Raw genomic sequence first — 15,379 nt, forward strand, 5'->3', positions numbered from 1 at the left:
TCAAATAATTTCTTTCTAAGGGGAAGAGTCGAGTTCTTCTTTTCTTAAAAATAAAACATTCTAGGGTTTTTCCCCTCCTATAATCTCAGCCTCCTCCTCCTCCTCCAAAAAAAAAAATCCCTCAAATTTAGGATGGGAATCCCTTGATTTTCAGAATTTTATCCACTGTTAGCTTTCAGCCCACTTTTGACATTCAAATAATTTTTTTTATGAATTTGTGGCAAACTACAAAGTTGTAGATCTTCGATTCTTCTTTCCATAGCCTCAAGAATCAGGTCAATCAGACATCTGCACAAGAAGTTATGGTAAAAATACTAAAATAGTGTAGGATATTTCCATATTATGATTTTTCCAGTTTCGGCTTAAATGAATTTATTTCTTTCCTTTTTTGTTTTCACACGTTTTTGACTTATTTAATGCTTCAAAAACCATGCTCTAATTCATCTTAATAAATAAAAATTAAAAAAGTTAGTGATGTGAAAAATTGTGGAGACTCTAAAACTTGTGTGGCACAACCTAAAGAAGTCAACCATTGGTCAAATGTCTTCAGTTTTACAGTGTGTATATATATATATAGAAGTAGTTACCTGATTTTCCAATATTATTTATATGAAATCTCATCCTTAGATGACTCCGTTCTTAATCATATAACTTATTGCTTGATTTAGTGGATTTTAGTTAGTTCAACTGGTAAAGATTATGATGGTTGAATAAGATATTTGAGGTTCAATCCTCATCTACACCAAAAACCAATTGATGTCTTGGTTTGATGATAAAAAGCACCATCAGGAGTAGACGCCATAAGTTAAAATTCTCTCTCTCAAAAAAAAAAAAAAAACTTAATACTTGATCTTAATTTATTTAAAATTTAAGTTTTAAAATATGCTTCAGCTTTTTTTTTCCTATTTTAATTTAAGCATAATTTATTGGCCAAATAGACAAGTTCTTTTTCTTTAAGGAAAAATAAAAGCTTGAGTTCCAAAATGAATCTAAGATTTTAAAAATTAGAACAAACCACAAAACTAAAAAAAGATTCAATTTCCAATTTTTACTTATTGAAATGATAAGTTTGATCCAGGTTTTAAAACATAAATAGTGGGTTCTAATTAGCTCAACTGGTAAAGTTTCTGATGATTGAACAAGAGATCTAGAATTTAATTCTCATCTATATTAAAAACTAATTGGTATCTTAATCTGATAATAAAGAGTTATTATTAAAAGCGAACGTTTTATTAAAACTCTTTATAAAAAAAAAATCAAACATAATTTTAGTGTGTGTTTGGATTGGGTGGCTGCGTCCTGCGTTTACGTTTTTTATTTATTTATTTTTTTTTCTTCCTTGCGCACATCTTCCAACAAGGGGACAGGTGCACTGTTCACCACTGTGCGTGAACAGTAACCGCACAGTGGTGCACTGTTCATGTACTTTTTAAATTTTTTTAAATTAAAAATGGGACTCGCGTCACTATTCACCCATTTAAAAATTATTTTGCTACAGTGTTTTCAGTTTTCAATTTTCAATTTTCAGCTGTATCCAAACGGACCCTTAAACTAAAAGCTCATAAAAAAAAAATTTAATAAAAAAAGCCCATAAATGATAAACCCGTCTCTAACCAAACTTTTCCCACACATTCCCCAACCGTACCTCACTCTTTTTCATCTCCTTGAAGAGGACCAAGGAGCTCTCCTGAACTGGCTGTGAAGTTCTCCAGGTCCTATTCTTCTTCTTCCATTCCCTTTTGGTTGGTTGCTTAGAAAAAGGGGAATATTAGCCACGAAAATTCACACACAGAATTCTTCTTCTAATCAATGAATGAAACATAGAAACTCTAATTTCAATTCTAAAAGCCCAGTGAAAGGCCCTGCTTGGTTTAAAGTTTAAATCTTTCTATCTCCTTTCCTCGTATATGTCTGAAGTATAGAAACCTTTTAGTTTCATGTTTCTGTTAAGTTTAGACATTCTTGCTTTAGTCTCTGTCTTCTGCTTTTCATTATTGTTAGAAGCCAAGTTATTGGTACACTCAGAACTAGGAGAGTGGTAGAGAATTCAATAGAGAAATTTTAATTCTTGCTTTGGTCATATAGTGTTTATAGGAGCATTTTTAATGGGTTTATGGTGGAAATGCTGGCGATGAAATTTAAAGTCTAGGCCTTTAATTCTTGCTTTGGTCATAGTGTTTATAGGAGCATCTTTAATGGGTTTATGGTGGAATCAGAATTTGGTTTTGTTATAAGGTGGATGGTAAGAGTTTTTGGCAGGATAATGTTGTTGTTATAGAAGTTTGTAGCTTTATTTTTTGGGGGTTATTTAATTTTGTTCCAGGTTTAAGCATGATATTGTAGCATAGAGAAACCTACATTTTTTTTGACATTGACATTGCCAAAAAATGAAGCTAAGCTTCATACGTGGATGTTTTCCTTCTAATTTATCAGTCTTTATTAAACCCTCTATAAGTACCAATCTTCTTCGACCCGCTTGCTTTTCTTCAATGTCATCCCCACCCACTTCTTTGAAGCCTCAAATTCCTCTCTTTCTAAGACCACCACTGCACTCAGCTTCTGTTTCTGACCTCCGAAAATGGCATGATTGGGCCAAAAATCTTGCTTCTTCAGTTGGGACAACCTTTCTAGACTCCGACAATGGTCCAGACTTGGACCTATTGTGCAGGGAGCTTAAGTGGCTCATGGAAGATGCAATGGAGGATCACACAGTGTTTTCCCAAATGGGTATTGAAAACAATCAAACAAATGTAAGATTAAGGACGGGCATAGAAGAGCTTTACAATCTGTGGAAGCGGAGGATTGAAGAGAGGAGGCCTTTTCAGTATCTAGTTGGGTGTGAGCACTGGAGGGACTTGGTGTTGAGTGTCCAAGATGGGGTTTTGATTCCAAGACCTGAGACCGAACTCATTGTTGACTTGGTGGCTGATGTGGTTTCAAATAATGAAGGATTAAGAGAGGGATTGTGGGCAGATTTAGGAACTGGAAGCGGTGCACTTGCTATTGGAATTGGGAGGATATTGGGGAGTTGTGGGAGGGTCATTGCAACAGATTTAAGCCCTGTCGCACTGTCCGTGGCAGCTTTTAATGTGCAGAAGTATGGTCTTCAGGTTAGTGAATTTATCATTTGTAATGTAATGGTTCCAATTTCAATAATTTCACATGAAAACTCACTAACAATGATAGTGTTCATCCCACAATCCACATATTGGACCATATTACATGTTGAAATGAATGCAGGAAGTTTTAATTTGCTTCTAGTAAATCATGTATTCAACATAGAAAGTGAAAGATAGTCTCCAATTTTAGATGGTCTATTTATTCAATGTACGAGTGGATCTTTTTATAATACAGTGGCTAAATTTTACTTTAGCCAGCAACTTACCATAACTCTCCTTTTTCCGGGCTTGGGATTGGCCATGAACAAAATACATGTGGCCGACTTTGACTAGTCTGTTGAGTTTATATAGCTGACCCCAAATTTTGGGAATAAGGTCTGATTGTTGTTGTTATTCAACATATAAGTCCTCCATTTTTTCTCGTGAATGTATTGCTACTAGATCTAATGAAATTTACTGAAAGATTAAGTTTAATAAGATGGCCAAGCCTTTACAGCATTCTTGATTCCCTTTTTGACCAAACCCTAGCCGCTTATAATAAACTATAGCCCCAATTATCATGGGTATAGTAATTGTGTCTTGTGTTATTGTGGTATTAGAGGGTTCAATATCAGGAATGCAAGGGAAATCTTTGTTGATTACTTAGTAGGTTTTCTTTAAATTAAATTTACTAACATGCATAACTCTCCTCATTATTTATAATCTTCAATTGCATTAACAAGTCATCGTCTAAGGTTCCTAATGCAAATGCACTTATAATGGCTAACACAGTCATTGTCCTGGCAAGGACTTTCAAAAAAATCTTGTAGGTGCTCTGTAATAATTTTAACTACCTGACACCTTCGGGGTAGTTTTTTTTTTAAGATATCAATGTCCAAATTATTAGGACTTTAAAAAAAATTGGGAATAATTTTCCTTTAGTAGTTATCAAAGTCGCTTTTCTTTTTCTTCCTTCTCTCCATTTCTTTGAAGGCATTCAGATGTTATAAGTGAAATTTCAAAGAATGCTAAATCATTTTTCATTTGGGGGTGGGGGGGGGTGGTGTGGGGGATGGGGTAAATCTGTGATGTTTATTGTTAAAACAACACTACAAATAGTAAACTGGATATGCAATGAATGCTGAGATCAAAATTTCCTCTTATGTAGCTCAAAGTTCCAAATAACACCCTGCAGCTCTAAGTGCTCTCAAATTAAGAGGCATGAGGAGAAGAAAAGGCTGAAAAGAGCTTTGGCACATTTTTTCCTCTTTGGGATTGGTGGCACATTGATGCAATAATTTGCTCTTAGTTTGACAGCAATTCGAATTATAGGGAGGCTTTTGGAAATTTAAGCAACATTAGGGGATTGATTGCTCAGTTTTAAACTTTAGTGGGACAATGCAACTTGGTTGATATGGCAAATATTTGTAATTAGCCTTTTATTTTACTATGAGAAATTGAAGCGTATTAATTTTTTAGGTTTCTTACTTTTCACTCTTATCTTTTTCCCCTCTTGCTTCCAGCAAAATAGAATAGCTCTAATTTCTTTTCTTTCTTCTTCTGCACTTTATTACAAACCACTCAGGATGTAATTGAATTAAGGCAAGGATCATGGTTCAAACCATTGAAGGATGTGGAAGGAAAACTTGCAGGTATTGTCAGTAATCCACCGTACATACCGAGTGACAATATCCCTGGGCTACAAGCTGAGGTTGGTAGACATGAACCGAGACTTGCATTAGATGGTGGTCTAAATGGCATGGATGATCTTCTCCATCTTTGCAATGGGGCTGCTTTGATGTTAAGACCTGGTGGATTTTTCATTTTTGAGGTAATGATCTTTTAATACGTAGAAGCCAGAGTTCAAAATTTTAAATGATCATACTACCAAATATATATTATTTTTCAACATTTTCTCAATGATAATGTTATAGAAATATTTGAAATTGCAATATCCACAACGTTGTTTTATCTTCTGTTTGTTAAAATAAAAGAATTTACACTGGATTTTACTTTGAGGTTAGATTTGTATATTACAAGCGGTTGAGCTTTAGTGCAATGGCAAGTGCCTTTTACCAAAAGTGATAGGTTGCGGGTTCGAGTTTGGGATTCAGCCCCTCCTAACAAATTTGGGGGTAAGGCTGCCTACCATGACCTCTTTTAGACCCCAAAAAAGCCGGAGTTATGTGCATTGGGTACAACCTTTTTTTGAATTTTTGAATTATATATGTTAAATTCCAGTGCTTGGATTAGCATAAGAAGGGATTTCTAACAAATTTGGAGGTAAGACTGTCTACTATGACCTCCTTTAGACCCCACAAAAGCGGGAGTTATGTGTATTGGGTACAATTTTTTTTTTTTTTTTGGATTTGTAAATTATAAATGTTAAATTCCAATGCTTGGATTAGCATAAGAAAGGATTTCAACAATCCCCAAGGAACCTGAACACATCAATTCATAGTGTCAAAGTCCCAAGCATGGACTCCATCATCAACTGTTGTAGAAATTGTACTTGTGAGAAAATGGTGCTGCTACACACAGATTGTACATGCATTAGTGTGGGTAAAGGAATGAGAGGGAGCCTGATGCATCTATTGTTGAATGCATACCAACAGATAAGTTTAACAAAGAAATGAAGCACTCTGGTGAGTTAGGAATGGTCAAATTTGTACCATAAGCACAGGAAGTTTTTCAAATGGGAAACCCCCTCCCATCCTTGGTTGTAGAGACTAAAACCCTCTGATACATGTCAAGAATTAGAAGTCCTGATTATTGACTATCATGCTAGGAGGTCACCAAAGATGATAAGACAAAAAAAGGACCTGGGTAAGGTACAAACTTGGCTCTCTGTAACTGATACTGTCAATATCTATATGACTTGTTGGTGAAAAGGACAAGAACTTGATGGGAGACTAGGAAAGAAACAGAACTTGAGATGTTGATTTTGGGGTTAATGAGAAGTTTAATGGGTTTGGAATGTGCTATTAGGATTCTTATATGGCTAATGCTGTTCTAAAAATACTATTAACAATAGTGTTATTTAGTGACTTTAATATCTAGTTTGGATGAGTTCTGCTGTTCTGGAACCTGATACCTTTGCCTTGAACCAACCCCTAAATTTAATTTGGTTGTGTCTTTATAGACCATATTGGAGTCCGTTATTGGGTCAAAATGGTTCAGAAACCATGATTTTCTGGGTAATTGCTAGGTGTGCACATACCTTGACCATTGTCCCTGTTGCATGGCTTCTAGTGGTTTTGTTTATGAGGAAGTCTAAATGTTTTCTTTTCCCTGTTGCATGGCTTCTAGTGGTTTTATATGCGAGGAAGCCTCAGTGTCATTCTTATGCTTTTCCTTTTTTGGGTGGTTTGTGTCTCTCCTTTTTGTCTATTAATGTTACATTTTCAATATCTAGGGGACACAGATTATTTAATTTTGTGTTCTCCCATGTTATGCCATATAGTATATGCTAAAGTATTTCATACTCCTTTACACTACCTGCGTTTTGTGAGCTCATTAAACATAATTTATATTTTACCCCTACTTTGGATTTCATTTTTTGTTAAGTAATGGCAATTTGGTGAAAACAGAAAGTGTATACAGGAAGTATACAGCAAAAATAAAAATAATTTTAAAAAAAAATAAAACATCAATGAAAAATAGACACAAAGAGGAGAGAAAGATACAAGCAAAGAAATTAACGGCGAATGAGAAAAGAATCCAAAACTCCATCAAAGAATACGCTTAGAAAGTATTGGATTTCGAACTCCATTCATAAAGGGTCTTCAAAAACATGAACTTAAAATTAGGCTAAGTTAACTCCTTTCCCATAAGTGTAGACTGACTCTTCTCCGTCCAAATGCACAGCATAAGACAGGCAAGAATGAAACCCCACACTTCCTTGAATCTACAGGATCCCAAGGCTCCTTTCCAAGACTCCAACATTGGCATAACATAACTTGGCAATTTGGCATGACCCATGTGATCCTAGGAAAAATAAAAAAGCCCGCACGTCACAAGCAATAGGACAATATAACAGGAGATGGCTTGCCGACTCACCATCAGATTTGCACAGGCAGCACCAGTCTGCCATGATAAAAGCCCTCTTTCAAAGATTATCCATCACCTATATATTCCCAAGAGCCATCTCCCAAACAAAGAATGCAATACAAGGCAGGGTTAGCGTTTTCCATATGCATTTCCAAGGAAATTGGATAGGATTTAATTTACAGCCCTTACTTGAAGCACTCTATAATTACTTTTAACCTGGAATCCAGTCTTAGGTGATGGGAGTGAAACCAATCTACCAGGACCTGTAGGGGTTACCTTCACTGCATACAGATCATCCAAAAAATTGGGCAATAAAATCTTACTCCCAGTGTACCTCTGACATCAAGTAGTACTGTACTCGCTCTATCAATAACCCTTTATGGTTTTGCCACAATGACTTCTGTTCCAACCCATACCTCCACAGCCATTTCCCAAGCAAAGCTTGGTTAAAAATCAGCAGCTTTTGAATGCCTGGTACCCCTTGGATTGGATTGCACATAGTAGACTAATAAACCAAATGCAATTTATGCCCCCCTTGAAGCCCACCCCACAGGAAGTCTGTATTTTTTCCAGCTTGTTGGCTACACTAACAGGAATGGGGAAGAGGAACAAGGAATAGGTAGGGAGACTTGAAAGCGCACTCCTGATTAAAGTTAGCCTAATAGTCTTCCTCTAGATTATTCTCTCATTTTGTCTACATTTGATTTGACTTTTTCCTACAATGGGTGGAATATGAAATGATAGTAGAATGTATTAACTTTATATACTCTTATTATTCTTTTTATTCTCATATTATCATTTAGTACATATAAATACATATTGAATAGATAAAAAAAATTCCTTATAGCCATTACATATAAAATAATAATAATAATAAATGTCTTAGAGCGTCATATGCGGAATAAACTTCTACCTGGTACAGTTTTGACAACATTGATTAACAGGGAATTCTTAAATTAAATTCTGTGTAAAAAAAGGGCAAACCATGGATGCCTGTAAGAAAGACTTTGCTTCTAAAACGAAAAAAAAAAATGGTGTACCCAATCCACAAGACTCATTTTTTCCAGGAGAGGTAGTTGGTAGGTAACGTTATCCACAATTTTAGAGAGGTTAATTCCTAGTCTCAAACTCATGATACATCGCTTGGGGTAGATGGCACTTACCACTGCACCAAGGTTTGACATCTCTTGCTTCTAATCATGAAATGAGCTATAAATCACATCATGTTTAATCAAAGAACCAACTGTTTTTCTGTGATAATTCTTTCAAGTAGGACAAGTACATTAAAAGGCAAAAACTCTAATACAAAGTTGATTTCCTTTCTTTCTTTTTTTTTTTTGGTCTTGTTCTCTTCCTTTGAGTCAGTAAACTTGACTGTGTGTTTTATCATAGATTTCCATATACTGCACATATAATTCATACCGTTGCCTTTTCCTATGAATTACACAGGCATAGAAGTAATAAAGAATTTGAAGTAAAGATTGTCATGAGGAAAGAATACAGTTCCTCCATTTCAACTCCCTCTCCTCCCCAACCCCAAACATTGTACAAGCTGAAATGTTTTCTCGTTCTCAATATGAACTCTTAAATTTTAGTTGGAGATGATTAAGTAACACTGTAACGAACATTTTACAATGTTACCTATTTGCGTGTGTGTGTCTATAAATATATATATATATATATATATATAAATTTTTTTTTTTTTTTTTTTTTTTTTTTTTTTTTTTTTTTTTCAACATGTAGTTAATATAACTTATAGCTATGATATGGTTGTGACTTAACCCTCCACCCTTATTTCTGAGGAAAGACGCCATTTGCATCCTTATATTTATTTCATTACATTAATGACTTACACAAAGCCTGATGTGAGAATCTTTTCTCCTGGATTCTTGACTTGTTTTACCCTACTCAATATTGGGTATTTTCTAAGCTTTTGACCCCAACATAATTAAATTAGATGTGAACTCACCAATTTTTTAATTAAGGCTTGCTCTTAGAAGTGCTTTGCCGTGGATTCTTGTTATAAAAATTATTGATATTCTTGATGTAATCTATTACTTGTATTTATTTTCATTATTTCCCATCTCTGTAGACAAATGGCGAGAAGCAGTGCAAGTGTCTTGCAAAGTACATTGAAAATGATATTAGAGGGAGCTTCCACAGTTTGGACATTGTATCTGATTTTGCTGGCATTCAAAGATTTCTAACTGGATTCCATCAATGACCAGTTTGATTTGTGCATAATATTGTATATCAGCCATCAACTAGGAAACAAGGAGAGGAGGAAAGAAATTCTGGAAGCTCTACCATTGATTTTCGGCTATGGTGTTTAATGCTTTTTTTTTTTTTTTTGGAAGGGGGGGGAGGGTGATATTTTTTGTTGAAACTCTATCAAGTGACCAAAAAAAGGAAAACATAAATGTTGTATCCTTAGGCATTGACTCAGGTGGTATAGAGGTAGGTAAATATGCTTTGTTTATTAGCAATGTGATACCATTTTTTAGTTTCTTGATCTTCTTGAGACATTTTTATGTGAAGTATGTTGATGAACTGCATTCTGGGAGAAATAAGATTCAGTTTAGTCTGTTGGACTTATGTTTATGCTACTTTTCTATTGTCCAAGTAAAACCATCCATGTAGGAATGCTTGAGGATTAGATTGGGTTGTACCAACCAAATATATAATATGCTCTACCATTTCTCTAAATGATCATCCTTGTTATAAGGCCTTGGCTGGAAATAAAAAGAGATGGCCACTTACAAAGCTGGCTGCCATTGCAATATTTGTCCACCGGAACTGGTCATCCGATTATTCAGAATTTTAGTAAATTGTAAAATATTCCAAGCATGTTCAATATTTTGAAGATTGTGTACAAAGTTTTTGACAATGGAAAATTTGGTTTTGGCCCTTGTGCATGTTTGAGATGTTGGCTGTTGATGCCAAGTGAATAATTGAAGAGGAATAAATAATTCCATACTCTTATTTGCCAAGAAGGCCTTGGATAAAATATTGCAGACAAATATTCATCTTACTTATCGATCTTAATTCGTCCTTCTTTGACATTTTTGTCCCCTCCATTATATCATTTCAGAACAAGATTGATCCTTAATTAATGTAATTCAAGCACTGCAATAATCCATAACTCCTTATGAACTTGATGTTGTGATTATGTCTTTAGGCTCTCATAAACCTATAGTTTTTCAATCAAAGAACATATATACATAGCTTGAATTTGTTGACATGAATTAGCCACTTTGGAAGCTTATCCCTTTGATTTGTATGTCCTGTCTCACTATCTCAAGAAAATTGAAATCAAGAAACTTCTCCAATCCAAACACTTCTGTTTTGGATGAATGAGTGATTTCATTTCCAAAAGAGATGTACAGATATACAGAGAAGCACAATCACAAAACATGCATCATTCAACTGCAAATACAATTTTAACCACATCAACTAAACAACTCATAAAAGGCATATTTAACTCCTCTAAACAATATTCCCTTTTACACTAGCATAAAAATGAAGTTATCCCCTTCCAATTCAATAGAAAGGACATGGTTTTGGATAGAATTACTTGTATTGCTAGCACCATCCTTTGCACTAGCATCATCCTTAATTAGTCTAATAATCTGTTCCTCAGTTCTTACTTGGTTTCCATGAACTCTCAGCATTCTTTTTTTAGCCAAATTTGACAAATTGTGGCTTCTCATGCTATTATATCATCACATCTCATTATATCCAGCTAGAACCACTTCCACTAATTAATTCACATACCCTCTCAGCATTCATTTTTAGCCAAATTTGACAAATTGTGGCTTCCCATGCAGTCTGCAGATAATGTCACAGTAGTACTCAATCTTCTCTTTCTAAGGAATTAAACACCCAACTGGATTATATCATCACATCTCCTTACCTCCAGCTACAACCACTTCCACTAATTATTTCACGTGGGTATGGGCAATTGATGAGGGAAATGTTATAAATCATCCCACAAGTTGAGTCCTAGAGCCAAAATACAACCAGCTTGGGCTTGTAAACAAAGCTAAGTTTTATGCTACTTATTATATACATGAACCGAAAATAAGGCCTGGTTGTTTAGCTGACATGGCTAGGGAAATGCATACATTGACTAAATTTCCCTGTGTCTTTTCTAATGCAGTTTTCTTTATTTTAGTGACAGCCGATAAGGACCACAGCATGAATAGGCAAATAATTGTATTTGATTGTGGACATAACCACAAACAAAATGCAATAGAACTTAGGTAGTAAAAGAGAAATGATGAATATCTATAAACCTAAATAGCATTCAATATGTAAGTACAAAACCTCAATCCACATGTATTTATAAAAAATTACTAGAGAACCCATCTTAAATTCACTTCACTCAACCTATAGGTTCCCTAAACTGAAATCAAATCAAGAGCTCGCATATTTCTCAGTCCAAGCTCGAGCAGTAGTCTCATACTTGGCTTTGTCGGTCTTGTACATATGAGCAATCTCGGGGACAAGAGGATCGTCCGGGTTTGGATCTGTCAGTAGTGAGCATATCGACAACAGCACCTGCAACCAGTTATTGTATTGATCAAACAATTTTTATCTTAAGTGAGGCACTAACTTATGCTTATATATTTATCACTGTTAACACTGCCAAAGTGAGTGACCAAGACCACTGACAAAAGTTAAAGAACTAATGGATTACATTAAAATGATACCTTAGATATTGTAAGGGCAGGGCTCCATTGTTCTTTAAGAATGTCAAGGCAAATGCTTCCATTGTTGTTGATGTTAGGGTGGAAAACTTTTGTTGTGAATGAAACCTGCCAAATCACAATTAAGTTTGTCAATCAAAATGTATCCCCTTGACTAGAGCTGAAGAACAGTCTGTAATTTCGATAAACAATGCAACTTGAGCAAACCTTTTAAATTCAAGGTATATAATATTATATGTCAATTCATGGAGACAATTTTAGTAATTTGTTTTTTCCTTCTTTTTTTCTCTTTTGAAATGGACATCTCCATGAAAGTACATACATAGGTATATTTCTGTGTAACAGCTTTTTCATAAAGTCTCCATTTTCAACCAGTTTTGATTGGAAAGCATGTTCACAAATAAATTGGGAGAACTAAAGTCAGGAAGATGTCTTAGAAAAACAAAAGAGAAAAACCATGAATTCAGACTGTCCACATTGTATTTTGACCTCTTGGTAGTATATCAATGAGTCAATGACCATGGTGTCAACGCAATCAAAGGAATACCACATATCTAATCATAACATTCTAAATTGAAAATTATAGTTCTATTGTGTTCTATCAATGAACAGATAAAAAGCTTGATTACAGGAAGGATAAAGATTGTGTCTACTTGATCCATCTCTTATCATAATTAATTTACATCTTTCAAAGTAAACTTACAATTAACTTGTTCAAAGGTTAAGGTACATACAAACAAGAGGACACACGAATTGACAGGGACAGATACACCTTAAGAATTCTACAAGCATACAAAAAGATTTAGTCATTACCTTTGGAGGCTTAAATGGGTAATCTGGTGGGAAGTGTATGTTAACCAAAAACACACCCCCATCATAAGGACTGTCTTGTGGACCAATTATTGTTGCTTGCCAATGAAACATGTCTTCTCCAATGGGACCTATAAACATGTGAAACTTAGATCTTGTAAATCAAAAACATTATAATTATTAGTTGAATTTATAGAAGTCCTTCAATGTAACTAAGTCAGCTTTTTTTTTTTTATGAAAAAAAATGTCAACTTTGCCGGTGTTTTGGCATGCATTCACAATGTGCTTAACACTGACAGTGATGAAAACAGAAGCGTGGAGCCTCAACATTTTACCACAAACCAAGAAAATATTTGAGTACTCCATTAAGTAGATTAACAGATAAATTCCTTCAGCACTCAGAGAGAAAAAGTGGCAATCAAAGTAGTTTTGCAATGCAAATCTAACTAATATGACTCCTAAAAATTTTCCACTAAGGCACCATAAGAAGGTAGAGTGCTACAAGTCCAAAAAAAAAGTAACATTATTGACAATGTTAACTATAACAAACACTGTATATGCAGATAAATCTTGAGAAACATAATTACAGATAATGCAAAAACAAAGTTTTATAACAAGGATATTATTAAAGTTATACATTGTCAAGTGTTTAGCATATGGTAACATAGTAAGAAAGAAAGTATGTCATAAGGGAAAACAATGAGAAAGTTTGGCAACAAACCAGCACTGCAAGAAACTGGAGGATCCCTCTTCAAATCCTTTAACTCCTTAAGAATCCGTTTTGTAGCCATCACAGAATCTGTATATTTAAACACAAAACAGCAAGACAACATGAGTAAAATTTGTTACTAATTCTCATAAGATTAATCAATAAAAGAAAAAAATAAAACCAGAAGTAAAAGGATCAGATAATGGAAATATATAGAACATGTTCTCAAATGGTTAGGTGCAAAATCAGTAGAACTACAATAAGCATATAAAACCAAAATCATCAATAAAGGGAAAAGCCAGGCACATTCACACTGAGTAATATCTTTTGACAAAGAACAGATATATGAAGTGATGAACAACAATGCAATTGTAAATCTATAATAAATCCACTAACTTCGATAGGTAAAAATCAAATAATTATCTATTGTTATAAGATAGAGTAGATGCTTTTTATTGAAATATGTATGTATTCCTTCCAGTTCTTTTTTTTTTAATTAATGTCAATACCTCACCCCCAATAGTGATAATGAGCTATATTATTACAACAAAGAAAGTCTCAATTGAGCTATAACCAATAGCTACTACCCAGCTTAAAAGACATTCTACATATATCTTCTACACTAATATTTTATGCACCGAACTTTTATAAAGTTTTCCAACTTCAATTGATTATATATTATACATAAGAACGCCTGTGGAATCTAACTCAGCACATCATCATTAAAAACTGAAAATCCTAATAAAAACACCAATGCATCTGTTAAAGTGCAGACATCTTCAAAGGAAATCAGAAAATAAATTTCCTGGCTAGAATCTGAAGGTTACATGCATACAAATTTGACCTAATTAAACACTGAACTCCCTATATATCCGTGCCTATTGCCCCCAAGCAATCAACTCCACACTCAAAATTATTAACATATATTCAGTGCATTATATAAATCCACATAAACTGTGCAAATCAAACTTCAAATTTGTTGGTCCAATCAATGACATTCTTGTCAGACAATTAGATTGAATAGAAAACACCATGACCCTCAAATTTTGATCACATCAAGAACCAGAACCTGCAGTACTTCAGTTCAAACCTGGACATCAAAAAAACACAAGCAATCACTAAAAAAAAACACTTTTTACAATTTCAAGACGACCCACTAAACTCAAAAGTAAGGATTTTTTGTTTTGTTTTTCGTACAGCCAAAGTTAATTTAGTACCTCAACATACTCGCATATAATTAATTAATCCTATGTATATATCATAAACAACAAAACTTTTTTCAAAATTAGGAACCAAAACTTTGTTAACATAGTTCCGAGGATTAAAAAGGGTCTCCTAAAAGAGAATCGCACCAGTGAAAAATAAACAAACAAACAATTCATGGAAGAAAAGAAGAAGTTTTCTAAGAATTTGTAGAGAAAATATTTGAAGTCAAAACAAACAGAAGACAAATTACAAAGTGTCAAGAAGTAAATCGTTAACATCAAGTTCAAGGTCCACCCAGTAAACCTATGGCCATATAGTAAGAGAAAAAGGCCATGAATACGTATATAAGCAACCAAACAGCTAACCCCATAAACCCTAATAGTCTAAAACAAAAAGAAAAGAAAAGAAAAAAAATGAAACTAGTATTTGCAGAGAATATGGAGAAAGACTGTAGACAGAGGATGTAAAAGTGGGTATATACATACATTGGGACTTGAAGCCTTGAACTGAATGAGTGTGAGAGTTTGTGCCAAGGAAGATCTGGTACAAAGCTCAAAGTTATGGAGTTCTAGGGTTTGGACCAACGTGCTTTTATAGACTTTATAAATTCCTAGTAGTACTAGTAGTGTTAGAGGTCGGCTTGATAAGTTTTTTACAAGGACGAATATAACCCCAAGAATTCTAGAAGTTACTAGTTTTTTCTTTTTTCCACTATATTTAAAAGTTCCTTAATTATGGCTTTTAATTATGTGAGGAGGTTGATTTGGTTTGAATGTAATTAATTTATTTATTATTGA

The 15,379-nt window shown here is 34.2% G+C and overlaps 2 protein-coding genes across 2 annotated transcripts; one reads left to right on the plus strand and one right to left on the minus strand.

Annotated features, from left to right (window-relative positions):
• Positions 1 to 1,628: 1,628 nt before the first annotated feature.
• Positions 1,629 to 9,749, plus strand: LOC142615397 (uncharacterized). Its single transcript, XM_075788146.1, has 3 exons — positions 1,629 to 3,110; positions 4,684 to 4,929; positions 9,241 to 9,749. Exons 1-3 carry the CDS (start codon positions 2,388 to 2,390, stop codon positions 9,370 to 9,372), a joined length of 1,101 nt encoding a protein of 366 aa, XP_075644261.1. The 5' UTR covers positions 1,629 to 2,387; the 3' UTR covers positions 9,373 to 9,749.
• Positions 9,750 to 11,425: 1,676 nt separating this feature from the next.
• Positions 11,426 to 15,163, minus strand: LOC142617499 (ubiquitin-conjugating enzyme E2-17 kDa-like). The gene is made up of 5 exons (XM_075790387.1): positions 15,068 to 15,163; positions 13,389 to 13,466; positions 12,671 to 12,798; positions 11,861 to 11,965; positions 11,426 to 11,708 (listed from the first exon to the last, which is right to left on the minus strand). The coding sequence occupies exons 2-5, from the start codon at positions 13,456 to 13,458 to the stop codon at positions 11,565 to 11,567; spliced, it is 447 nt and encodes a 148-aa protein (XP_075646502.1). The 5' UTR covers positions 13,459 to 13,466; positions 15,068 to 15,163; the 3' UTR covers positions 11,426 to 11,564.
• Between the last annotated feature and the right edge of the window lie 216 nt (positions 15,164 to 15,379).

This window comes from Castanea sativa, chromosome 11, assembly GCF_040712315.1.
Source record: "Castanea sativa cultivar Marrone di Chiusa Pesio chromosome 11, ASM4071231v1".
Taxonomy (NCBI): Eukaryota; Viridiplantae; Streptophyta; class Magnoliopsida; order Fagales; family Fagaceae; genus Castanea; species Castanea sativa.